This window comes from Gigantopelta aegis, chromosome 6, assembly GCF_016097555.1.
Source record: "Gigantopelta aegis isolate Gae_Host chromosome 6, Gae_host_genome, whole genome shotgun sequence".
Classification (NCBI taxonomy): domain Eukaryota; kingdom Metazoa; phylum Mollusca; class Gastropoda; order Neomphalida; family Peltospiridae; genus Gigantopelta; species Gigantopelta aegis.
In genome coordinates this window covers 87,103,792-87,131,647 of record NC_054704.1, presented here as the reverse complement: position 1 = coordinate 87,131,647, position 27,856 = coordinate 87,103,792, and the positions used below count along the sequence as shown (strand labels likewise).

At 35.7% G+C, this 27,856-nt stretch overlaps 1 protein-coding gene and 4 non-coding genes across 7 annotated transcripts in view; all 5 read left to right on the top strand.

Moving 5' to 3' along the window:
• The window catches only part of LOC121376384 (rho GTPase-activating protein 7-like), a 152,342-nt gene extending 134,010 nt beyond the window's left edge, over nucleotides 1–18,332 (top strand). For all 3 annotated transcript variants that reach the window (XM_041504233.1, XM_041504234.1, XM_041504235.1), the window contains 12 exons: nucleotides 1,366–1,426; nucleotides 3,630–5,115; nucleotides 5,958–6,210; nucleotides 6,767–7,188; nucleotides 7,817–7,942; nucleotides 9,476–9,606; nucleotides 10,262–10,456; nucleotides 10,949–11,095; nucleotides 11,794–11,957; nucleotides 13,088–13,213; nucleotides 13,573–13,749; nucleotides 14,239–18,332. In XM_041504233.1, coding sequence (XP_041360167.1) covers nucleotides 1,366–1,426; nucleotides 3,630–5,115; nucleotides 5,958–6,210; nucleotides 6,767–7,188; nucleotides 7,817–7,942; nucleotides 9,476–9,606; nucleotides 10,262–10,456; nucleotides 10,949–11,095; nucleotides 11,794–11,957; nucleotides 13,088–13,213; nucleotides 13,573–13,749; nucleotides 14,239–14,353 — 3,403 coding nt within the window. In that variant the 3' untranslated portion in view covers nucleotides 14,354–18,332. The remainder of the gene's footprint in view (nucleotides 1–1,365; nucleotides 1,427–3,629; nucleotides 5,116–5,957; nucleotides 6,211–6,766; nucleotides 7,189–7,816; nucleotides 7,943–9,475; nucleotides 9,607–10,261; nucleotides 10,457–10,948; nucleotides 11,096–11,793; nucleotides 11,958–13,087; nucleotides 13,214–13,572; nucleotides 13,750–14,238) is intronic.
• A 5,630-nt stretch (nucleotides 18,333–23,962) lies between these two features.
• Trnam-cau lies at nucleotides 23,963–24,034 on the top strand. Its single transcript has one exon. It is a non-coding gene; the product is annotated as a tRNA-Met (tRNA).
• Nucleotides 24,035–26,492: 2,458 nt separating this feature from the next.
• Nucleotides 26,493–26,564, top strand: Trnam-cau. The gene has a single exon. It is a non-coding gene; the product is annotated as a tRNA-Met (tRNA).
• A 514-nt stretch (nucleotides 26,565–27,078) lies between these two features.
• Nucleotides 27,079–27,150, top strand: Trnam-cau. The gene has a single exon. It is a non-coding gene; the product is annotated as a tRNA-Met (tRNA).
• A 514-nt stretch (nucleotides 27,151–27,664) lies between these two features.
• Trnam-cau lies at nucleotides 27,665–27,736 on the top strand. The gene has a single exon. It is a non-coding gene; the product is annotated as a tRNA-Met (tRNA).
• Nucleotides 27,737–27,856: the final 120 nt, after the last annotated feature.

The following is a 27,856-nucleotide window of genomic DNA, read 5'->3' as shown; positions in this document are numbered from 1 at the left end:
TAGGTAACAAGACCCGCAGGTGTGATGTGGTTATCTACAAATGTTAATCTACATCCTGTTGAAACAATACTGGATGGTATGTGGGTTTTTTTTAACACTTATGGTCTTATTTTTTATTATAAATACACAGACCTCAACTGTTGCAAAGTATTTATATGGCTTTTATCTTTTACTAGCTTGCATAGAGGGCATTTCAACAATTATGTAATGATCTTGGAAGGGCATTATGGGATGTATTACAAACTTTTATGGGGAAGGGAGGTTGTATTTTTTGAGTTACATAATGTTTATATATTTATATATATATATATATATATATATATATATATAAATCATAATTTAAAATGCAATCAGTCAGAGCTAAGTTGTTCTTTAAAAGGTGATTAAAAAAAAAATCTAGCATTTTGTTACCAGAAAACAATTAAACATAAATCCCATTAATGTTGGTCAAATTAATTAACAGTGACAGAAATGATGGAGGATGTTGTTAACAAGTGTTACATTATAATTTTAGAGTGGGAGTTGTCTTAGCATTACAAATTAAACGTTACATGAGAGGGAGGGGTATATAAAAAAACTAATTTAAGCAAGAAGTGGTAAGTAAAACCTGTAAATTAATGTTGAAAAAGCTGTAATAACTGAAATAAATCTGCCTAGTTAGTAGGGTCCGAGCCTTTAAGTAAATATTTGAAATATGAACAAAACACAGAAAGAAGTGTCAGGGACAGAATCGAGCTTAGTCAGTAGAGTACTCGCCTGAGGTACTTGGGACAGAAGATCAAACCCCCTCAGTGGACATGTTCTCCGACTCGTATATTAAAGGTTGTGGTATGTTCTGTCCTTTCTGAGGGAAGTGCTTATAAAAATATCCATTCCTGCTAATGAAAAAAATGCTTCACATTTCCTCTCAGCTAATGTGTTAGATCGATTTACCAAGTGTTTGACATCCAATACCCAATAGCTCTAGTGGTGTCATTAAACAAAACACTCTTTAACTTTAAGATTTAAAACTGTCTTTTAAATATAATTATATACACTTTTCCCACAGATGGCATTCACCAAATATAATTATGTAACATTCTTCTGTCTGCACACCTGAAGATATATAACTGTTGTAATTACCTCACAAGTACGAGATAACTGTTTTATCTCACAGGTACAATATGACAGAACATCTTACAGACCTGACCATCCATCCCATTAACACTGTGTCACATTCTTCCTCTTTTTTAAAAAGGAGGAATCCTGACGAATTTGAGGAATTTCTGTGTTGACAAAAGGTGTGTACACCTCCGTGCAACTCTGACTAAATAATTGTGTATTGCATTACACCTTTACTTACCTGTGACCCACATCTCGTTACAGGCGACTCAACACGCTGAACAGATGTACCGCTCTCAAAATAGATGCTCATCCTCGGAAGACGGTAAGTTCACAACCAAGCAATGAAGCTCCACAACTGGTATAACAAAGGCCATGGTATGTACTATCCTGTCTGTGGGATGGTGCCATACAACTGTAAATAAAATGTGTTGAGTGCATCGTTAAATAAAACATTTCCTTCCATACAACCAGCCATTCTCTCCTCAACTATGACATCACCTCAAATATGTATTCATTCATTTTGTTTTACATAAACCCAGTTTAAAAAGACCATACACAATATTTTACATATTAATATTACATATGTAATGGGAAGTCCATATAAACAAATTTTTGAATTTGTTATTGAGAATATAGAGTATAGCAACCATCCATAAAATATGGTATTTTTTTACCCCCTCCCTCTATTTAAGACTTGCACATTTTATCATTATGTCCCTGCTCTCTCTCTCTCTCTCCTGCCCCCATGTACAGACATACATTGTCCTTCCGTGCTTATAAGTATACAGTTAGGAGCTTGGATTGCATATATTTTACATCAATAGGGATATGTAACATGGAAGTGATAAGACACTTATATAACACCATTGTTATATAAACAGATATTACCAGCATTGATATGAATGTTAATCAGAAAGTTTCACCCATCTAGTAGTTTAAAAAAAAGTTGTTGTTTTTTAGAAAGACAGTTGGGATTATTAAGTTATTTACAAATATCCAATGTGTATTAGCAACTTTAAAAAAAGAAAGAAAAAAAAAAGAAAGAAAGAAATTTAATTTAGACCACTCCAGATTTTGACTCAGCTGTGTACATAGTTTAAAAAATTAAAAATGAAATAATTTATTGTTGAAAGAAAAGGGAAGAGAGAGAATGATAAAGTTGTTGACAGAACAGGCTTGGGCATACTAAAACAGTGGACCACATGGGCTAGTGGTCTCACCGCTGTGTTATCAGCCCTCCACATGGAGTATTAGTCAAATATTGGCCACCCTTGAGCTGAGTTTACTTGTGTGTGTGTATGGCCTGCTTGTGGCTTCAAAGCTATCGGGTGGACTAGCGGGGAGGGAGTTGTAAACACATTTATTGGACTTCAAGTGTCAGGCCTCTTTTAGCAGTCAACTATCACTTTGAATGGGCTATAGTTTGTAGTGTGTTTGGCATATCTTCAGAGCATTCCACTAGCCAGTAGGCACTTACATGATTTGACTATTTCTTTTGAACGGACCATTAGGTTAGTTCACTTTTTGGAAATGGACAAGTGCTTGGATTTGTTTGGATTAATAATGTATGTTGGTGGATCAATATTAATTCATTCATTAATTGGTGTTTGGGGATTGGTTTGTTGTAAGTTTATGTATATTGACAACAATATAATAATATTATGTTTGAAATAAGTCCTCAGATTATAGAAAATTAGTGTTTGTAGATGATAATTGATTGTTTTTGTAAGTTGTTTATTTTTTATCGACTTTATATGTTTTTTCCCTTATGTGTAAATGTTTCACTTCAAATTATAAGTTTTACTATTATGACATATTGGATTTTTTGGCTTTATATATTTCTTTTTTTTAACACACAAAATTATTTAACCTTGTAATTGTTTTTGTTAATGGTGTTGTTATTAAAGGATATGTGGTGAGCTGTGCACATTCTTCCATTTGATTCAATACAATATTTTACTTAAAATTAAAAAAAAAACATTTTCATTGTATGTTTTTCCTTTTTAAATATATTGTTTTCCATAAAACTATGTTTGGTTGGGTTTTTTCTTTTTCTTTTAAGAGGTGTATTGCCAAAATTAATTATTTATTGATTATTTTTTGGCTGGTTACAGTTAAAACAATGATTCAGACTGAAAATTGCTGTTAATTAAGAAGATAACGAGTCTATTGATTGGTTGTAAGATTGAGCATCTGCCAGGATCTGCATGTGATCAAAGCCCAATCCAGACAAAATGTCATCGCTTTATTATTGCGGTATTGATTCCACGAGTTTGCTGGAATGTTGCAGCACGAACAGTGAATCATCCACACAACTTTAACTAAATCCTTTTGTCTCGCCAACGACAAATTGTTGCTTGCTGGAATTAATATGCAACATTCTGTACACAAGTTAATATTTGAACTGCTTTCTAAATACTGGTTCTATTTCAAACTGATAATAGCTTTTGTGAATTTTTCTTCATGCTTTTGCTGTTTACAAAGTGAAATACAAACATTAAAATATGTGGATATTGTTTTTCCAGAATGATGATACTGATTATGATGATTTTTGTGCTCTGAGCAGTCGGTGGGAGTTCCAACAGAATATCCAGCGCTGGTCGAGGAAGGACTTGGATCTTGATGAGAGTCACGTGACAGTGAAGTCGAGTTCGAGTCACGACAGCCTCCTCACGGACCAGGACTCGAGCAGTCCGGCCGACGACAGTCCGGTTCTCGACAGCAAGATGCCACACCTTGGCTACTCAACCCTCGAGAGAAAGACTTCCACACCTTCTGAATCGACCTTCATCGTCAGCCCACGGCTCAGGAGGGCCGCCAGCGACAGGATCAAAAGTGCTAAAAACTTGCTGAGGAAAGTTGAGAGTTTCAAATCGAAGAGGAATAAAAAGTTTTCCAAAAACATTGTTGAGATCAGTGGGCCAGTAGTTGCTGATAAGGCAGACATGCAGGCAAAGATTCAGCATATGAATTGTGTGGACATCAGTCCAACATCAGAAGTTTCGCATCCTTCTATTGGTGGTGATGATGACAAGAGTGAGAAGGGTAGTTCTTCTTTCTCAGACGAAATGTCCCCCGTGTCCCCTACTACCACAGTTTCTCCTGTGTCACCCATTTCCCCCAGTTCCCCCATTTCCCCCAGTTCCCCCATTTCCCCGAAGGAACAGGTGTTAAATAATTCCCAGTGTGTTCATGAGAGTCGGCCAAAGTGTCGGTTAAATGACTCGTCGCTGAGTGAGTACTACACGGCACACTCAGAACTGCTGCAGAGCTTCAGAACGGCAGACTCGTACCTCCAGGACACGGTGCGTAGAAACAATAGTGATATGAACCTGATGGAGATCTTCTTTCTACCTCAAGACCACAAGCCAGGCAGCTTCCCCAAACGTCTTCAGAATGGTTACATAGACACAGGGGATGGACACAGCATTAACTACAGGACGGGCAGTTTCAGTTTACGTGGTGAGCGATCCGACGAACTCATGCCACTGCCCGTCAGTCCAAAGTCGGGTAAGAAATCCATTCGGTTGAGTATGTATGATAACATTGGAGATCACCCGTCGCAGGGCAGAGACCATGCGCAGGGTAAGAATACCCTGAACACCAGTTCCCAGTCGAAATGTAGTGACCGTCTGAACTCTAGTGATGTGATGAACACGAGTCAGTGTAGTGACACTTCTTCAAATGTGAGTCAGTTTAGCACGGTCAGTGAACTGTCGTCGATCGTCAGTCCCACGATGGATTCGAGAGAACAGTCTCGCATTGATCAGAGCAAAATATTGAGAGAAAGATCGCCAAATGTCAAACTGTCTTTAAACAGTGATCAGAATAGAATTTTAAGAGAGAGATCGGCAAGTGTCGATCAGGCGAAGTCGACGGCGGTTTCAAAGATTTCGTCAACGGACGAGGAACTGGCTGCGGCCCAACAAGAACTGGATGCCATTCTTCACCAGCTGTTTGAGAACATCAATGGATTAAATGAAACTATCAATGGCAAGTCGGACGAAAGTGGTATGTACACGTCTTTTGACCAGTTTCAAACTACACAAAAATTAATGGGCTGAATTTACGAAGCCTGTTTTTCTTTAACGCAGGTTTATAAGCATTGGAAATACATGTAGTTACATGCATGTAAGTCATAAATAGGCTTTGTAAATTAGATGTAATGAGTTATAGAATTGGATCCATTTGTTTATTGAGGGGTCAGATTTTATCATGGTACAGATGGCAAGTGTTGTCCTTCTTTCTTGCTGTTATGTTCTAATATAGAAATGGGTTTGTTGATGGCAAAACAAAAAAATGCAAAGTTGCCCTATCTGGTTTGCCACTGTTTCATTCGATACATCCCATGTCGTAGACATGTATGTATCTTTTAAAATTGAGTTGTAGAATTGCATCCATTAGTTCACTCATTTTATTCTTTAACTTATTTTGTATATGTTTAAAATTGAAAATTCTGTTATTAATTTAATATAAAGTTTCATAATTATTATTTATTCAGTACATTCTTCATTGTTTATGTACATATTGATTATTACTGTTTTGTTGGAGACTCAGTCTGTCAAGTATTTTGTTCAGTTAAAATCTGAGTCATAGACAATTGCTTTTACATCTTGGTTAGCCATCTGGAGGATTGAAGAATATTATTTATTCAGTGATGATTGGGTGAATGAAAATATATCAAATTATAATTATTTAATTCTGATAAATGAAATAAGGTTGAGTCCTTTGTGACTTTAAAAATACGAAATAAAATTATTATTATTATTTTTTAAATATTATTTTGTAATATGCTTCAGTCTCTTTTTTTTTTTTACACAGAATGGATTTCATTATTTTTCTTATTATTTCAGCTATATCAAAAAGAGAAAATTTGTTTCCTAGTCTGAACGTATCCCAGAATGTCTCGGTTGATGAGACGTTGCCCCTGGATGCGGAGATGGAGCTGGAGAACGATGAGAGCAGTCACATGTCGTCACGGTCGAGCGATCAGGACATTCCGGGAGAAGAACTGTCACCTGATGACTCACTGGAACACGCGGATAATACGGAGAAGAGGGAGAGACGGGACTCGGGGGTCGGGTCATCACTGACCAGAACGTCTAGGTAATCTTTTATAAAACAGTTTTCACATTACAAGAGCCCCATTTTATAAAGTGAACTTTGTGACTTTTAAGGGGCGGGACATAGCCCAGTGGTACAGCACTCGCTCGATGCACACGGTTGGTGTGGGATCGATCTCCGTCGGTGGGCCCATTGGGCTATTTCTTGTTCCAGCCAGTGCACCACGACTGGTATATCAAAGGCCGTGTACTACCCTGTCTGTGGGATGGTGCATGTAAAAGATCCATTGCTGCTAATCGAAAAGAGTAGCCCATGAAGTGGCGACGGCGGGTTTCCTCTCTCAATATCTGTGTGGTCCTTAACCATATATCTGACGCCATATAACTGTCAATAAAAATGTATTGAGTGCGTCGTTAAATAAAACATTGCTTTCTTTCTTTTTGTGTGACTTTTAAGGTTGTATCACTAAATACAAATTGTTTATATATTAGGAGAGGACATCGTAAGTTGAATAACTTGTGACATCCTTTTATATAGTATATGTAATAAACTATGTTTCAGTCAATTTAATCAAACATTGCTTTACATATTTTTTCAGTGACCGAAAACGTAAGCGAATTCGCTGGCACAGTTTCCAGAAATGTCACCGCCCCAGTCTGAACAGTCGAGATCTCCAGGTGGACAGTTTGTCCGTCCGTCAGCTGATGGTGCTGCGCAAACTCTCCCTCCTCAAGCTGACGGCTGTCATGGAGAAATACTCACCTACCAACCGGACGGGCTGGAACTGGTCGATGCCGCGCTTCATGAAGCGGAACAAGTCGCCCGACTTCACGGAGAAGAACGTCTTTGGGGTTCCGCTTCACGTGATGCTGCAGAGAACTGGTCAGGCTTTACCGCAGTGTATCCTGTATGCCATGCGATACCTGCGCAAGACTGCAAACGACGCCCTGGGAATCTTTCGCAAATCTGGCGTCCGGTCGAGAATCCAGAAACTTAGGAACGACCTTGAAGCTTGCCCAGGTGAGTTTTGACAGAATGTCTGGAAGAGAAAGTTAACAAGGACTGGAAACAAGAAAGACATATTTCTTTATTATTTAAAAAAAGAAAGAAAGAAAGAAGTTTTTTGTTAATTCTTGTGAATGGAGATGATGTCATTACAATAAAATACACATCGTCCCTGTGTGAACTCCAGATACAGCAAATGGGTTCACTGATCAAGGAGGAAAAACGTTACATTTTTTCAAGAATTAAAGATTTTAGTAGTACCCAGAAACTCCAATGCTTTCAGTAACTTGTACTTTATAGAATCCTGTAAAGTTTACCAGATTTTGTCAGACAGAATGGAATCCAATAGCAATGGCGTAGTCAGCATGAGGCAGATAAGGCACTTGCCTCATCAGGAATTTCCCCACATTTATTTTATTTTTCCCTTGACACTGATATTTATTTTACAGGTCTGAGTTTGCCTCGGTGTGTTTTCCTCTCTGGCTATGCCCCAGAATAGTGATAACACAAAGATTAAAAAACTACTTGTGTTGGTGATTTTGCATTAATAAATCTTGTCATAATATGTTGAAGTGGAAACTTGTGTTTTCTTGACGACATGTGACTAATTGTAATTTTCCTGTTTTGTGTTTGTCTCGTTCAGAAGAGGTGGATTTCGAGGAGCTTCAGGCATATGACGTTGCTGATCTTCTGAAGCAGTTCTTCCGTGAGCTGCCCGAGTGTCTGCTAACAAACAAACTGTCAGAAACTTTCATCACTATCTTTACTCGTAAGTCACTGGTTACTGGGTCATCTCCGAGTTGCTTTTGCTTTCTAGTATATCTGGTTTATGAATTATTATCATACATATGGACTTACTTTCCATTAAATATATTTTTTATTAAGTTCAGCTATATACCAGAATATTTCACTGTAGATGTAAAGCAGAATGGCAGTTTCGAAACCATTAACATATTCAAGTTCATATCTCTGCACAATGCAGAGTCCAAAAGATATTTTGGCAAAGCTGTGACAATACACTACTATAAATCACTGTTAGATGCATTGTCTGCAGGATGACCAACATTCCCAAGACTTATCTCGACAAGTGTCAACATGCTCAAAGCTGTTACTAGCCATGTTGTGTTTTTATAAAAGTTGTTATTGCTGGTGTGTCTGTCCTGTGTTTTGGAAAGTGCATTACAAAACTATTTTCCATAATCACAACTATATTGATAAAATTGTGATCTTTTCTCTGAATCTCTATCACATGCCTTGTCTGTAGGAGGACTGCCACTTGATGCATTTTTGGCAGTGGGTTTCCTCTCGTTCTCCCAACCCGGTATCAAAATAACCCAGTATTAGACACCAAGCTGCCATAGTTTAAAACTGGCTGAGGTATTGCTGAACAGGGCACTAGCCATGGGATCGGTGATTATAAAAATGTACTAGCCAAGAATAAAAATTCACCAGCCCTAATTTACTTTAGTTAATACAATTTTACTAAATAATAATAATAATCAAATATGTCACCTAAAGAGGGAGATAGACATTGGGTGTTGGGGGCAGGATATTCATATTTACAAAATAGATTTAACTGCAATATTTGACCCTTTTTGTTTTTACTAGCCATCGGGCATGGCAATAGTAGTTATTTACTAGCCCAACAATGAATATCACTAGCCATCGGGCGTGGCAATAGTAGTTATTTACTAGCCCAACAGTTAATATCACTAGCCATCGGGCATGGCAATAGTAGTTATTTACTAGCCCAACATTGAATATCACTAGCCATCGGGCATGGCAATAGTAGTTATTTACTAGCCCAACATTGAATATCACTAGCCATCGGGCATGGCAATAGTAGTTATTTACTAGCCCAACATTGAATATCACTAGCCATTGGGCATGGCAATAGTAGTTATTTACTAGCCCAACATTGAATATCACTAGCCATCGGGCATGGCAATAGTAGTTATTTACTAGCCCAACATTGAATATCACTAGCCATGGGAGTGGCAATAGTAGTTATTTACTAGCCCAACATTGAATATCACTAGCCATCGGGCATGGCAATAGTAGTTATTTACTAGCCCAACATTGAATATCACTAGCCATCGGGCATGGCAATAGTAGTTATTTACTAGCCCAACATTGAATATCACTAGCCATCGGGCATGGCAATAGTAGTTATTTACTAGCCCAACATTGAATATCACTAGCCATGGGAGTGGGGCTACCATAATCTAGAAGCCCTGCTGAACAAATATTCCATGTCTTTACTACTTGTGTAATGATTGTAATTGAGAATGTAATGTTGCAGATGTACCTAGCAGCCTGCGACTGGAGGCGATCCAGGCGACCATCGTGTTATTGCCGGATGAGAACCGTGAGACACTTCAGTCTCTGCTGCTCTTCCTCAGTGATGTGTCGCAGCACTCCGCTGAACATCAGGTTAGTATCAGGCTTATTCCAAACGCGGAACTCTTAACTATAGAACTGCCCTATGTCTGATGTCCCTATCAAAAATATAAAATTAAACAACATTGAACATATGTTTTTAAAAAATTTAATTATAACAACGGAAAAAAATATAAAATTAAAAAAATTACATTAATCCCACTATTACATAAATGTATATTTGTGGCTTTTTGTCCCTGTCAAAAATATAAAATTAAACAACATTGAACGTATGTTTTTACAAATTTTAATTATAACAACGGAATTTTTAAATTGTTTAAAATTACATTAAACCCACTATTACATAAATATATATTTGTGGCTTTTTTTTTACCCTGGAACAAGTTTTGACTAGACAAGCTCAACAAAAATGTGGAAGCAATGAAAAATCGTAAGGGTGAAATGGTTAAATATTTAAATCATAAAATTTCTCCAAATAGGTTAATGCTAATCACCAATTAGAACAACACAAAGAAAGGTTCTAAATATTAGTTTTCTTCTTTTTTTGGTCATTTCACTCTGATAATTGGATATATTCCAATCAACCTTGTTCACTGATAAAAAAAAAAACCCTCCTTAAATCATTCCCATACCTTTAATGACCTTTCATCTCTATCTATAAATAACTTAATACTGTATATTGTTGTAGATGACTGCCAGTAACCTGGCTGTGTGTTTCGCCCCATCACTGTTTAACATGGGAGGTTTGAGAAACAACTCAATATCGAGTCCCAAGAGGAATCGTAAAAACCTCGGCATCCCCGAGGCGCGGGAACTGCTGGAGCAGAAGGCTGCCCATGAGTGCCTTACATTCATGATCACCGAGTGCAAGAAGATATTTATGGTCAGTACTGGATTTAGCCATTGCAGTTCACAGATTACAACTGAATGGTCCAAGGGAATAACCTATGATGTCGAAACAAAGAGTTAATAGTAGAATATTATAAATGTCATGTATGTCAGTAAAATGAAAACCTATAATTATGGTAGGTCATTAAGGATTGTTGGTAAATCATGTGTGCTTAGGTATAAATTACATTCCACAACTGCAGAGTTGTTAACTTTAAAATGCAACTATCTGAAATGACCAAAAGATGACATCACAGATTATTCCCTTGGATACTTCAATTGTTATAGTAATTATTGAAAATATATTATTGAAAATATAGACACAATTTTTGCTTGTCCTGTGCTAAAGACAAATAGCTATTTTTTTCACATTGTATTATCCGAACCATTTTATTTTGTCACATCATTTAAAGAGAGCAAATCTATAAGTACTGAATACCCTATATTCTCTTATGTTAAAACCCCTGTTTTCTGCTATGTTGAACAGATTCCATCCTGGCTGTTTTCCAAGTTGCCTTTGTCCTACATCGAAGGAGCAGAACCAACCCCTTTCGAAGAGTTTTACCGGGTTCCAAATCAAGATGGTCCAGATTTCAAGTCGTTTGGTGAAGAATGCATCCAGACTTTACTCAAGGTAACCATCTTGTCCAACCAGATGATGGATCTCTCAACGACAGGCATTTTAACTTTTAACAGTGTCCACAACAATTTTACATTATTAAATTAAGTGTCCAATTTAATTAAAAACAGAAACTGGCATCATTCCCAGATTCATTCAGCTAAGTATAGGGATCTATTTTTTTACAATTACTTTGTAACATGGTATTCAGGGGTGGGAATTCTCCTCGGATCAGCTGTTTTCTTCTCATGGAACATTGCGTTTCCTCGCATTTTAATCGACCTTTCCTCCAAAATGTGTCACATGGCACAGATTTTAACCTAGGATTTCAAGAATTTCCTGGACCTCTCTAGATTTCCTCTTTTTTTTATAGTTCACCAATTCCCACCCTTGGGTATTAAAAGTTTGGTGATTTTTTACTTCCACTTCTGTACTCTTTTTAATTTTTAATTTTAATGGAGGCAGGATGTAGCTTAGTGACGAGTGCCTGCAGGTTCAATTACCGTCAGTGGATTGTGTTTTTTCCTCCATCCCAACCAGTGCTCCAGACATGTGTGACTTTATTCTATGGATTACAAACCATGATCATTTTCTTTTGAACAAGACATACACTAGGTGTTTTTATAAAAATAAAGCTCATCTTGTATTGTTGTAGCATTATAGATGTTTATTTTGTCTCTCGTTTCCTGAATGACAGTGTTTCTGCTTTACAGGAAGCTCATGATAGAAACCGAGGCTGGGTTTTATCACTGACTATCAACGGGATTGAGATATTTTACAAGAAGCCGGTGGACAGTAATCCTCTCCGAGAGTGGAAGTGCTGTGTGGAAGTGGAGGCTCCTCCAGTGGAAGTCCTCAACAGAATACTGCACGAGAGGTAAACATACAGGACTACAGGCTGGTAGGTACAGGGTTCGTAGCCCGGTACCGGCTCCAACCCAAAGTGAGTTCTTAAGGGCTCAATGGGTAGGTGTAAGGCCATTACACCCTCTTCTCTCTCACTAACCACTAACCATCTAACAATTAACCCACTGTCCTGGACAGACAGCCCAGATTGCTGAGATGTGTGCCCAGCACAGTGTGCTTGAACCTTAATTGGATTTAAGCACGAAAATAAGTTGAAATGAAATGAAATCATCGACTGTTGGATGTCGAACATTTGGTAATTTTGACACATACTTATCAGAGGAAACCCGCTGCATTTTCTCATTAGCAGTAAGGGATCTTTTATATGCACTTTCCCACAGACAGGAAAGCACATACCATTGCCTTTGACCAGTGATGGTGCACTAGTTGGAACGAGAAAACCCCCAATCAGTTGAATGGATCCATCGAGGTGGTAGGATCGAACCACAAGTACCTCAAATGAGCATTCAACTGACTAAGCTAAATCCTGCCCCCTTCATGGTTAAAAGGCTGTGGTATGTGCTGTCCTGTCTGGGATGGTGCATATAAAAGATATATACTAATGCAAAAATATAGTGGGTTTTCTCTCTAAGACTACATGTCAAAATTACCAATAGCTGATTATTAATAAATTAATGTACTTTGTGGTGTTGTTAAACAAAACAAACTTTTTCTTTCTTTCCTTGGTTATTATATTCTGATGTAAAAACAAATTAAAAGAGCAAATATTATTAAGTTATATGGCACTCATTATGCTAGTCTTCTTAATGCCAACATTATTGGATACTGGGTATACTGAAAATATCTTGAACTATATTTAATATTTATTTAATCATTTCTATAATTGTGTTCAGTATTTTGAGAAAATAGTTCTGTAAGTGTTTTGAAAAAGTGAATTCTTCCTAATGATTTATTGAAAATGTTAGTTCTGTATTGTGTTATTAATAGTGAAACTTAATTTTGTATTGTCTTGTTAATGATTTGATGAAACTAAGGGGTTCTGTATTTTCTGTTAATGATTTGAGGGAAAATGAATTTCTGTATTGTGTTGATGATTTAAGGAAACCTGAGTCCTGTATTGTGTTTTTCTGTTATTCACAGACAAGTGTGGGATGAGGATCTGTTGAACTGGTCGGTGGTTGAACAGTTGGATCAACATGCGGATGTGTTCCAGTACATGTGTAACAGCATGGCACCACACCCCACGCGGCACTACTGTATACTCAGGTAAATTCAGTTACTTGCATTATCTATAGTTTGTTAATGCAATCCATCAGCTGCTATGTTCTGTTGAAAAATTATTTAATTCAAACAGCATAACCAAGCCATAGCTTTACTGCATTTTGAAAAATATAGGTATTACAATACTTTTTAAGGACAATGACAATGAAATCATTTTATGTCACATTCAGAGCAAGCTGTTGTAGTGCATGCCTGTCTTGGGCACAGGTTCTGATGTGAGCCAATTCCTTCATGCAAGACAGGAGAAAAAGTTAGGAGGAAAAGTTTAAATCAATATGTCTAAATTTACAAATTTATATAATGTATAATGATTTAATTTTAACAAACCTGATGGTATGTTACAGATACTGGCGGACTGACCTGGTTAAGGGTGCGTGTGCGATGATTTCAACATCTGTTGACCACCCCGACATCACGGAGATCCAGGGAGTCCAAGCTGTGGAGCTGATGTCACATTTCCTCATGGAGCCATGCGGGTCAGGAAAAACTAGAATCACACACCTAACACGGACAGACACAAGGTGAGAGAACTGAAACCAAAAAAAATGAATTAATTGTTCTTAATAGCATTTTAGCAAATATTATAGAGATTCTGTGAATAAAATATTTATTAATAATTTTTGATAGTAAATATTATTGTGTATAATGTTCAATGTTGAAACATTTTAGTTTTTTATCACACCATTTAACTGACCAATAAAATTTGAAGTAATAAATAATATATTATTGAAAAGTTTGAGAAATATTTTACAGCAATACCATAATGTTTTAAAATTAATATTTTTGTACATTTGTAAAAATTTGTCTCCTCTAACATCATAATTTGTATTATTCTTCCATTGTGCTAAATATGAGATTCATATTTTGTTGTTATTTTAAAATTTATTTATACATTTAGTTAAAAGAATTGTCTGCTTTGGGAATGGATTGGGAATGACTTGATTTTGCTGCTCTGATTTGATATATAATATCTTAATGTTGTTTTGTAATTTAATTCCTTTTATTTTTAGGGGCCGGAGTCCGGAGTGGTACAACAAGTCATATGCCTATCTTTGTGCTAATTACATGGACAGAATTCGCGAATCATTCCATCAACTAGCCGATTTGCCCGAGACCGATGTATAGTCATGGTTACGCACAAATGAACACCCATCATGTGACCTTACAGAGATTCTATATTCTAACACTGTTTAACAGTGAAGAACTCAAAAAGACATTTTCTAAACAAAATGGCATCATTGAATTCATGAGTACAGTGTCTTGTCGTACAGTTGAGGAACAGAATTCTGTATGAGTATTTGGTGCGTTTTGTTATTCTTGTTCCTCATATGGATGTGCCAAAAGTATTTTTCTTCTCAACTAGAGATTCAGCCAATGTTTGAGCTAATGCTACCATTAACTAATCCACGAATGTTTGTCAGTGTTTTCTTCAGAAGTGTAATAACACAATTACACATTTGGCCGAAGTGAATCTGTGAAACAAAAAGTGTTCACGAATGTCAGAATCTGTATCTTTAAGTGGCAGCTGTGATTTTTGTTTTTGTGTAAAATGTTGATAGTGCTATTTGGTGTAGATATTGTTATTAGATGGCATTGTATTTGATTGTGGACATTGTTATTCAAAGATGGCAACGTATTTGATATGAATATTATTATGACAGATGGCTGTGGACACTACATTAGGAAATAACCACATATTTCAATATTATTATTGAAAATGGCAGTATAAATGATATTTACCTCAAGGTCCATGCTTACAAAACTAACAAGTCCTGACTCAAGACTTGTGTCCAGACTTAACTAGATGTTACTTGTATGGGTGAGACTTTTATAAGTCTTTAGTCTAGACTTTAATTACTGTGCCTGGATTGTGTTTATTCACTGAAGTATGTAAACAAGTGAAGTGTCTTGGTGCTGAATTTTGTCATGACGTGTAAATAATTGTAAACAGTTGCAGCACACAGCAGTCTTGTGTTCAGGGGACTTGTAGATTACCTCCCTTTCCTTCATGCCATGACATTGATAAAGCTGCATTCTCATGCTGTGACTTTTCATATTGACTTATAGAATGCAATTTGTAGTATCTACAAACTTCAGTTTTCAAGTAGTTTAATTTCATCTTGTGTTTAGCTGTCTAGGATCTGTAACTTTCCATTAACACTGGAACAGTCACAATCTGTTGCTTCATAAGTGAACATAAACCACATTTCTAATGATGTAAATGTTTTAGTTGAACTATGTGCCTGATTCAGAAGCTTTGATGTAAAATATTTTTGCTTACAGTTTTACTTCCCAACATTAATTCTGATTTCTCCAGGTTTACTCACTAAGAGGTTGCTGTTTGTCATGGAAAACAAAACGTCCTAATCGTTACAACTTAGAAATGGGGATGTATAGCTTTCACCTGAGATGCAATGGGTCATAGAATTAATTGCCCTTGATAGAGCCCCCTCTCCCCCATCTTAACCAGTGGTCCACTATGATACATCAAAGGTTGTTGCTGTTTATCTGTACGAGTAGCCTATTTAGCAAAAACAGATTCCTTTTTCTGTCTTGACCAAGTAACACAGTAACCATAGACACCCGAAAAACAAATTCTCCTTTTTTTCCCTTCCCTCAGACATCCGATTTTGATGTTCTGATTAGAACAGAATACATGCTGCAAAGACTATATGGGAAGTTGCAGTGAGAGAATGCAGTTTTAAGCCAAAAATGTTGCATGTAAATATTAATCTGAAATTATGGGTAACTAATGCATAACAGCCTGTGATCCAAAAAGCATAAATACAGATGTTAACAATATATATCTCAATATATGCAGTATATGTATGTAGATGTGTGCACACGATTTCTCTCTTTAAGGCCGAGGACATGTATTGGATTAGCTCCAGGGCTAAGAATGTTTGTGTCTAATGTCTTCTCTCTTTGTGGACCAAATTTCTTTCTTTGATAGCAATAGACTCACATTTCACTTTAGCTTAGTGTGACCTTGGATCCTGTCAAGGACATCCAATTTATAACAAACCGACAAAGCTGATTTTTTCTTTCTTCAAGTTTGGCAGCAAAGTGTGTGTCAGTAGAAACAGGGCTGGGACCTGGTAGATTTAGATACCTTCACTTTTCTAATGCTCAGGGTTTACAGAATTGTGCAGTGTTTTCAACATGGTACTAATGCCAAGACAACAAGATTTTCTCAGTTATTTGGGCCACATAGTACTAATAACAAGATAAGACGTTGTTTTAGTTATTCAGGTCACATGGTACTAATAACAAGACGAGACTGTGTTTTAGTTATTTAGGCCACATGGTACTAATAACAAAAAAAGATTTTGTTAGGTACTAATAATGAAAGAAGACTTGTTTCAGTTATGTAGGCCACATGGTACTAATACCAAGACAATACTTTGTTTAGGTACTAATACCAAGACATTACTTTGTTTAGGTACTAATACCAAGACAATACTTTGTTTAGGTACTAATACCAAGACAACACTTTCTTTCAGTTGTTATGCCACATGGTACCAAGACAATACTTTGTTTCAATTAGACCTTATGGTACTAATAACAAAACAATACTTTTGTTTCAGTTATTTAAGCCTCATGGTTCTAATAACAAGACAATACTTTGTTTTAGTTATTTAGACCATATGGTACTAGTAACAAGACAATACTTTGTTTTAATTATTTAGGCCATATGCTACTAGTATCCATGTTTTTATGAAGCATCCAATAAGTGAATAATTTCAACATTTGGAAACATTCTACTAAAGTTGACAATTTGTTTCCCTTAATGCAGTTGCTTTTATGCTACAATTATATTAATTCATGCATAACTTCGAAAGAACCAACTTATTATTAAGGGTTCAAAAAAGAAAACAAAAACATTCTTAGCATTTTATTGAAACTTTCACAGATATTCTCTATATCTCAATTGTGCACTAGAACATACAGTGAATCTAATATACATCTAGGAATTCAAAACATATACCAGTATTTTGGTATTGGGGCCTTATAAGGATAATTTCAGTGTTTTTCGTGCCTTTACTTTACCTTAGTTAATCACACAAATAATCCAACTACATTATAAAAGCACAATGGTGTTAGAGCTTCTGATATGAGAAAAGGAAGATTCAAGAAAATGGTTTGCCTATATATATAAAAACTGTTCACACTTAATGGCCATACATTTTTTTTTTCATTGTTTGTATATTTTTGTAAAGCTGTAATTATATTTATAAATGCATAAGTATATATATATATGTGATGATTTACCGTAAAAGCAAGCTACTGGCCAAAGCTGTATATTTCTGTTTACCTGTGCATTTAAACACATATACCTCTATATAAACAAGTGGATGTAACTCCTTGTTAACACTGACTGTTCATACGTAAAGACACTTGTATAGGAGTATATATATATATATATATATATATATATATATATATATATATATATATATATATATATATGTGTGTATGACCCATTCAGCAAACGTGTCTAGTGGTAACCAATAAACAAAGTACTATTGTTACTCATTTGTTGTTTTTGTATTAATTTATATTTAGCGGGTTTTTCTTCTTTCTCCCCTCATCTTGGTGGGCCCATTGGTCTATTTCTCATTCCAGCCAGTGCTCCATAACTGGGGCCGATTTCACAAAACACCATACATTTTTATCGGTGACTAGCAGTTATACCAGTCATCTGTTTCGTGTAAAAAAATTACATCACTACAGAAGATAATTTTAAGGACAAATGAAAATGAAATATATGTACTTCAGACTATATTAATACAGTACATTAGTAGTAATAAAATCTTGTTTATTTGTTTACATTAAAACAAATTAGGCTTCCAATATATTTTGTTAAATTGGACTGTGGTTGATAAAGGCAGTGGTATACACTATCCTATCTGGGATAATGCTTATAAAAAAATCCCTTTCTGCTAATTAAAAAAAACCCCGGAGTAGCCCATAGTAGCAGCAATGGGTTTCCTCTCTGTTATCTCTGTGGTCTTTAACATATGTCGGACACCATATAACCATAATTAATAAAGTGTTCAATGTATCATTAAATAAAACACTTCTTTCTTTCTTTTTAATGTGATATAAATTTACTTTTATTATTATTACAATACATGCAATATGTCAAGCATTAAAGTCAAACAAGTCCAGCAATTCTTGCCAAAAGTATACAGACCGACCTCGGTGATGTTGAGGTTAAGCCATTGGACACAAGCTGGCCGGTACTGGGTTTAATGAAGCACTGGGTATGTAGGCCAATCATGAATGTCTTCCTATATCTAAAAAAGGCAGTCGCATATCCAGGGGTAGGATGCTGGGGGAACACACCACCTCTCATGAACTTTGAAGTGTTAACAGAAATTAATTGTTATACAGAAGAATACAATGAAAATAATTGTTTTTAATGAGGGAGATGTAAAAGATGGATAGTTTATTATTTAATTAATTTAACCCGCCTGTCAAATTTTTTCAAATGACCCACCGGTCAAATTTTTTCAAATGTCTGGCCTGTCAAATTTTTTCAAATGACCCACCGGTCAAATTTTTTCAAATGACAGGCCTGTCAAATTTTTTCAAATCACCCGCCTGTCAAATTTTTTCAAATGACCCACCGGTCAAATTGTTTCAAATGACAGGCCTGTCAAATTTTTTCAAATCACCCGCCTGTCAAATTTTTTCAAATGAACCACCGGTCTCATTTTTTCAAATGACCCACCGGTCGAATTTTTTCAAATGACAGGCCTGTCAAATTTTTTCAAATCACCCGCCTGTCAAATTTTTTCAAATGAACCACCGGTCTAATTTTTTCAAATGACCCACCGGTCAAATTTTTCCAAATGACAGGCCTGTCAAATTTTTTCAAACCACCCGCCTTTCAAATTTTTTAAAATGACAGGCCTGTCAAATTTTTTCAAATGACAGGCCTGTCAAAAATTTTCAAATCACCCACCGGTCAAATTTTTTCAAATGACAGGCCTGTCAAATTTTTTCAAATGACAGGCCTGTCTAATTTTTTCAAATGACAGGCCTGGCAAATTTTTTCAAATGAACCACCGGTCTAATTTTTTCAAATGACCCACCGGTCAAATTTTTCCAAATGACAGGCCTGTCAAATTTTTTCAAATCACCCGCCTTTCAAATTTTTTCAAATGACAGGCCTGTCAAATTTTTTCAAATGACCCACCGGTCAAATTTTTTCAAATGACAGGCCTGTCTAATTTTTTCAAATGACAGGCCTGGCAAATTTTTTCAAATGACCCACTGGTCAAATGTTTTCAAATGACAGGCCTGTCAAATGTTTTCAAATGACAGACCTGGCAAATTTTTTCAAATGACCCACCGGTCAAAAGTTTTCAAATGACAGGCCTGTCAAATTTTTTCAAATGACCCACCGGTCAAATTTTTTCAAATGAACCACCGGTCTAATTTTTTCAAATGACCCACCGGTCAAATTTTTTCAAATGACAGGCCTGTCAAATTTTTTCAAATGACAGGCCTGTCTAATTTTTTCAAATGACAGGCCTGGCAAATTTTTTCAAATGACCCACTGGTCAAATGTTTTCAAATGACAGGCCTGTCAAATTTTTTCAAATGACAGACCTGGCAAATTTTTTCAAATGACCCACCGGTCAAAAGTTTTCAAATGACAGGCCTGTCAAATTTTTTCAAATGACCCACCGGTCAAATTTTTTCAAATGAACCACCGGTCTAATTTTTTCAAATGACCCACCGGTCAAATTTTTTCAAATGACAGGCCTGTCAAATTTTTTCAAATGACAGGCCTGGCAAATTTTTTCAAATGACAGGCCTGGCAAATTTTTTCAAATGACCCACCAGTCAAATGTTTTCAAATGACAGGCCTGTCAAATTTTTTCAAATGACAGGCCTTGCAAATTTTTTCAAATAACAGGCCTGTCAAATTTTTTCAAATGACCCACCGGTCAAATTTTTTCAAATGACAGGCCTGTCAAATTTTTTCAAATGACCCACCGGTCAAATTTTTTCAAATGACAAGCCTGTCAAATTTTTTCAAATGACAGGCCTGTCAAATTTTTTCAAATGACCCACAGGTCAAATTTTTTCATATGACAGGCCTGTCAAATTTTTTCAAATGACCCACCGGTCAAATTTTTTCAAATGACAGGCCTGGCAAAATTTTTCAAATGACAGGCCTGGCAAATTTTTTCAAATGACAGGCCTGGCAAATTTTTTCAAATGACAGGCCTGGCAAATTTTTTCAAATGACAGGCCTGGCTAATTTTTTTAAATGACCCACCAGTCACATTTTTTCAAATGACCCACCGGTCAAATTTTTTCAAATGACAGGCCTGGCTAATTTTTTTAAATGACCCACCAGTCACATTTTTTCAAATGACCCACCGGTCAAATTTTTTTAAATGACCCACCGGTCAAATTTTTTTAAATGACCCACCGGTCAAATTTTTTCAAATGACAAGCCTGGCAAATTTTTTCAAATGACAGGCCTGGCAAAGTTTTTTAAATGACCCACCGGTCAAATTTTTTCAAATGACCCACCGGTCAAATTTTTTTAAATGACCCACCGGTCAAATTTTTTTAAATGACCCACCGTTCAAATTTTTTCAAATGACAGGCCTGGCAAATTTTTTCAAATGTCCAGCCTGGCACATTTTTTAAAATGACAGGCTTGTCAAATTTTTTCAAATCACCCGCCTATCAAATTTTTAAAAATGACCGGCCTGTCAAATTTTTTCAAATGACAGGCCTGTCAAATCTTTTGAAATGACCATCCGTCTATCCATCCATCCATCCATCCATCCATCCATTAATTTTCATCCATCCCATTTTGGTGGGATTTAGCTCAGTCGGTTGAGTGCTTGCATTGCAGGATCAAACCACCTTGTTGGATCCATTCAGCTGATTGGGTTTTTCTTGTTCCAACCAGTGCACCACAACTGGACAAAGGCAGTGGTATGTGCTTTTCTGTCTGTGGGGAAAGTCCACATAAAAGATCCTTTGCTGCATTAGGAAAAATGTAGCGGGTTTACCTTGATGACTACGAGTCCGAATAAGCATATGTTTGACATCCAATAGCTGATGATTAATTAATTAATGTGCTCCAGTGGTGTCGTTAAACAAAACAAACAATCATTTCATTCATTTATTGTTATTTCCATGCTTATATCTAATTATAGTACAAGCATGTTATCCTGGACAGTCTCATAGTTCAGGATAGCTGGTTAGTAGTTAGTGAGATAGAAGTCGGTATAGTGGTCTTACACCTACCCACCGAGTTGTTAAATTCCAGTACCAGTGGCTTAACCACTACACTATCGAGGACGGTTAGGATGTTTCTTGGCAAGGCTGCTTATATATGATGCTTGTTTGTTTATGAAGAAGTTAAAATTAAAGTTTGTTGTTTAATGACACCACTAGACTACATTGATTTATTAATCATTGGGTATTGCATGTCAAACATTATGAGAGAAAACCTGCTACATTTTTCCATTAGTACCAATGGATCTTTTATATACACCATCCCACAAACAAGATAGTACATACCACACTTTCATGTACCAGTTGTTGTGCACTGGCTGGAGTGAGAACTAGCTCAACTGACCCACAGACAGGGATCGATCCCAGTCTGGCCGCACATCAAGGGAGTGCTTAACGTGTTTTCGATGTACTTTTTAAAAAGTTGCTCTGCTTCCTAAAAAAAACCTGCAGTGGTTCTTGAAGTGTCAGTCCTCACAGAAAAAAATAAACTGATTCATGGGGTCAATGTTTCCATTGTCAAAATTAACTTCTTTTGACTCAGTCTTGTACAATTCTGTTGTTCAGAACGAATGAATGCATGGCCATAATGGGTAATTGTGTATGTGCTCAGATGTTTTCAAGGTCTGCTTACTGTATACAGTCAGCACATTCTGGCTTTGAAGGAGTTCCTGACATGTTGCTTGTTGGTTGCTAAACGGATCTACATCCGCGGGTGTCACTTGTCAGGCAGCTTGTCAACCAAGACTTACGAATGCTTCATTCATTCATTCATTTCAACTTATTTTCATGCTTATATCCAATTAAGGTTTAAGCATGCTGTCCTGGGCACACGTCTCAGCTATCTGGGCTGTCAATCCAGGACAATGGGTTAGTTATTAGCTGTTAGTGAGAGAAAGGAGGCTGTAATAGTCTTACACCTACCCCATTGAGTCGTTAAAACTCGCTCTGGGTGGGAGCCTGTTGCGGTCTACGAACCCTGTACCTACCAGCCTTATTTCCGATGGCTTCACAACAACACCACCGAGGCCAATTTACGAATGCTGCTTGTCCAGATGATTTTAAGGTTGGAGTATACTTTCTCCTAGACTGGCTTTCTATCAAGGCTGTTGAGCCCAGTCTACCCTGTTTTGTTTTTTTTCCCGAGTTTTCCTTCTCCTAGAAAGATTATCTTTCATGACTTTCATCCTCTGTCTGAATGTGCCATAGCTGGGGCTGGATTGGCGAGTGCCAATGGGTTATGCACATTGCCTGGGTCTGCAAAGTGCCATGGTGTGCCAAGCTGTATTTGCAGGGGGCACTGAGTGAGTCTTGTCTGTGGAGTGGTTATGTCCCGGAAGGGTTGGGACTTAGTAGCAGAGTGGCACAGAGGAAGAGTCCTGGGCCCATAACCCACAGGTCCATGGATCAAAACCACACTCTGCTAACCAGTTGTATCCTTTTTGTTCGTGTTTTTGTAAAAACAAAATTTACATTGGAATAGATAAGTAGCAAATTAACACGTCACAAATTAAAAGACAATTAAGATATATTTATTAAATCTAATTATTTGTTTAATGTTTGAACAACTATTTCTAACGAAAAAAACAAACAAATAAAGAAATAAAAAATATTGAAAGATACACTAGAAACATTTAGTCATATAGTATTTACAAAGTCTATGTATTATGTTTATTTTGATTGAATTCTATATAAAGCAGTGATAAGTCACAAAGAAACACTATATATGTTACCGAAGGTTCTATATACCACAGAAGACTTCAGCTGAGGTTTAAGGTCTTTATTCAGGGATCAGCTGGAGGGATATGAAGATCCCGATGTATATAAAACATACATCAATTCATATATATCTCTATATCGACCCTGGAATAACAAAAGGACATAAAATCAGTTACATTTTCCAGGTTACTACATATATTATTACTAATGTACATTTAACACACAGACATTTCAATTCAAATAGACTCAAATCAAATATAATTATAATTGAAAGGTTAATTTAATTATCACATCATTGCTATATAAGCATGTGCTAAGCACATTATAAAATAACTATACAAATAAACACTTCTATGTATTCCATAGCACACATAATCATAAACATCACATACACATATAAGTAAATATTTAACCTAAATAAACCAAAACAATTTCTCAAGAATTGGAGACCAATTACTCTGTTGAATTGTGCATACAAGATTGCATCAGGATGCATAGCAAATCGAATAAAAAATGTATTAGACAAACTTATTGCAAGTGATCAAACTGGTTTCATAAAAGGTAGATATATTGGGGAAAATATAAGATTAATATACGATATATTGCAATACACAGAAAAACTAAATATACCTGATATGTTATTATTATATTATCGAAATAATAAACAAACAAACGTACAAACAAACAAATACATTAAAAATATTGTTATTGAAAGTTTAAAAAGGGCACATGTGAACAGTAAGCAGAGTGGCGCAGTGGAAGCGTGCTGGGCCCATAACCCAGAGGTCCGTGGATCGAAACCACGCTCTGCTAACCAGTTGTCTTCTTTTTGTTCATAAATATTTTCCTAATGGCATAAATTGGAATACTAAACATTTATCACACATTTTTACATTAGTATACATAAGTAGCAATTTAACAATTCACAAATTAAAAACCGATCAATTTAAAAAAAATTAAACTAGTTGTTTATTTAATATTTGAACCACTATTTCTATCGAAATAACAAACAAACATACAAACTGTCAAAAGTGATTAGATAACTAAAAGAAACAACACATAAAACCAATATAAGTTTGCTACATTTATTTACATCAGCAAATAATAATCATATACACTCACACATTTCAATCATTATTCAAACTATAGGCTATTCATCATACATCAATGCACACTAACACCCAAACCTTTCTCTCCATCACACATTTAACAAATTTCACCAGTCACCATCTTAGTACAGATGACCACCACACTACTCAATATTAATTACACACAAATACTACTCAATGTATTAAGTATATATCGCATCACACACATAGCACCACGCAATATTTAAAATATTACGTATTCAAAATAAGATATCAGTGTCCACTTATGAAAAAAAAGAGTAAAGTTTGTTTTATTTAACGACGCCACTAGAGCACATTGATTTTTTATCTTATCATGGGCTATTGGACGTCAAACATATGGTCATTCTGACACTGTTTTTAGAGGAAACCCGCTGTCGCCACATAGGCTACTCTTTTTACGACAGGCAGCAAGGGATCTTTTAGTTGCGCTTCCCACAGACAGGATAGCACAAACCATGGCCTTTGTTGAACCAGTTATGGATCACTGGTCGGTGCAAGTGGTTTACACCTACCCATTGAGCCTTGCGGAGCACTCACTCAGGGTTTGGAGTCGGTATCTGGATTAAAAATCCCATGCCTCGACTGGGATCCGAACCCAGTACCTACCAGCCTGTAGACCGATGGCCTGCCACGACACCACCGAGGCCGGTGTCCACTTATGACTTCATATATCTTCATTAAAACAGTTCTTTTATAACACCCAAAGTCACTTATTTATATTAAGCAGTATTGCACATACCACTTTCTTCCATTATCAACTATCACTGCTAATGTTTCAACACATACATGAGCACGTTGTTAACTAATACAATTATGAACTAATTGCACAACTCATCCTTCTCTTCACCTTCCGAATTCACCACACCTCCATTATTATACTTGCACAGTATAATAATAAAATTACAAAACAACAACCCGTTGTTTACTATATAACCCGAACATAGCTAAGAAATAGCCCACACATGGAACTTCATTTCCACATTACCACCACACTGCACTCTCTCGTGTACCCCTCCTCCACGAAGTCACCAAACCTCCACAAGCTTGACTCTCAGCCGCATCTTCATTCAGGCAAGCCATCTCTACATCTCTGGATACATCTTCACACAGGCAAGCCCCCTCTACAGCTCTCAGTAGACACTACTGCTGTACCATCTAGAACAGATACCTCTTACAATGTTGTAACCAAGATACACTTAATTACTATGATGTAACACCTTATTATTCCATACACTTTATATACCAAACAACTTCATCTCGTTACTCAATGTCCACATTATACAGGTTATACTAAACATTCATTATCCACATCTTTATAAAATTAATATGTCATTACCATACTACTACACTTTAACATAATACAATTATGTTTTACAATCATCACAAAATAACACTACATACTAAATATCAAATATTTAATTACTTACGGTTAAGCATTAACCCGAACTATAAACACCAAAGTCTTTCACAAACTTCTGTCCAACTTGTACAAATCTTGTTCACTATTCTCTCTCAAAAATAAATCACACTGCCCCAAACAATAACTAAGTCATCTCTTTTATTCACACAGTCAGCTCTTCAGTTACCATCCACTCACTCCTGCTACAAGCTATAACAATACAAATTCCTACCTTGCCTAATTAATCCCATACCAAGAAACCTTTAGTTTCACGATCCAAGCTATGACTAATCTATTCCATTTCTCTCAACTGTACAACCTGTATTACCGTATAATTGATAATAAGTATTATACTATAAACTTCATATGTACAACTAAAAATACCACATGTGTACTAATAAACATAGTATAGTAAATCTACAAATAATTACTTTCAAATCACATTCTGCTCTGATTACCCTTGACTTGTGACACAAACAAACAAATACATTAAAAATATTGAAAGATATACTTTAAACATTTAGTCACATAGTATTCACAAAGTCTATATATTATAGATATTTTTATTCAATATGAATATAGAGCAGTGATTAGTCAGTAACAAACACTATATAATTTTCCTCAGTCTGTTTAATCGTATAGTTATAGTTATATAAAACAGTAACCCTCATCTGATCAACGGACTATGCTGTATTATTGATCACATAAAATGAAAGTTTAAAAAGGGCAGTTGTGAACAGTAAGCAGAGTGGCGCAGTGGAAGCGTGCTGGGCCCATAACCCAGAGGTCCGTGGATCGAAACCACGCTCTGCTAAGCAGTTGTCTCCTTTTTATTCATAAGCCTTTTTGTAATTACATAAATTGGAATACCTCAAAATTTATCAAACATTTTTACATTAGTATAGATAAGTAGTAATTTAACAATTCACAAATTAAAAAACCGAAAAAAATAATTAATTAATATAATTGTTTATTTAATAGTTGAACCACTATTTCTATGAAAATAACAAACAAACAAACATACAAACAAACAAATACATTAAAAATATTAAAAGATATACTTTAAACATTTAGTCACATAGTATTCACAAATAAATACATTAAAAATATTGAATGATATATTTGAAACATTTAGTCACATAGTATTCACAAATCTATATATTATAATTATTTAGAATGTTCCTGAATCTGATTCATATTTCTCTTATTACCGCTATATTTATACCTTTATAGTTATTTTTAAAAAGTAACCCTCATTTGATCAACGGACTGTACTGTATTATTGATCACATAAAATGAAAGTTTAAAAAGGACAGTTGTGAACAGTAAGCAGAGTGGCGCAGTGGAAGCGTGCTGGGCCCATAACCCAGAGGTCCGTGGATCGAAACCACGCTCTGCTAAGCAGTTGTCTCCTTTTTATTCATAAGCCTTTTTGTAATTACATAAATTGGAATACCTCAAAATTTATCAAACATTTTTACATTAGTATAGATAAGTAGTAATTTAACAATTCACAAATTAAAAAACCGAAAAAAATAATTAATTAATATAATTGTTTATTTAATAGTTGAACCACTATTTCTATGAAAATAACAAACAAACAAACATACAAACAAACAAATACATTAAAAATATTAAAAGATATACTTTAAACATTTAGTCACATAGTATTCACAAATAAATACATTAAAAATATTGAATGATATATTTGAAACATTTAGTCACATAGTATTCACTAATCTATATATTATAATTATTTAGAATGTTCCTGAATCTGATTCATAGTTCTCTTATTACCGCTATATTTATACCTTTATAGTTATTTTTAAAAAGTAACCCTCATTTGATCAACGGACTGTACTGTATTATTGATCACATAAAATGAAAGTTTAAAAAGGACAGTTGTGAACAGTAAGCAGAGTGGCGCAGTGGAAGCGTGCTGGGCCCATAACCCAGAGGTCCGTGGATCGAAACCACGCTCTGCTAACCAGTTGTCTCCTTTTTATTCATAAGCCTTTTTGTAATTACATAAATTGGAATACCTCAAAATTTATCAAACATTTTTACATTAGTATAGATAAGTAGTAATTTAACAATTCACAAATT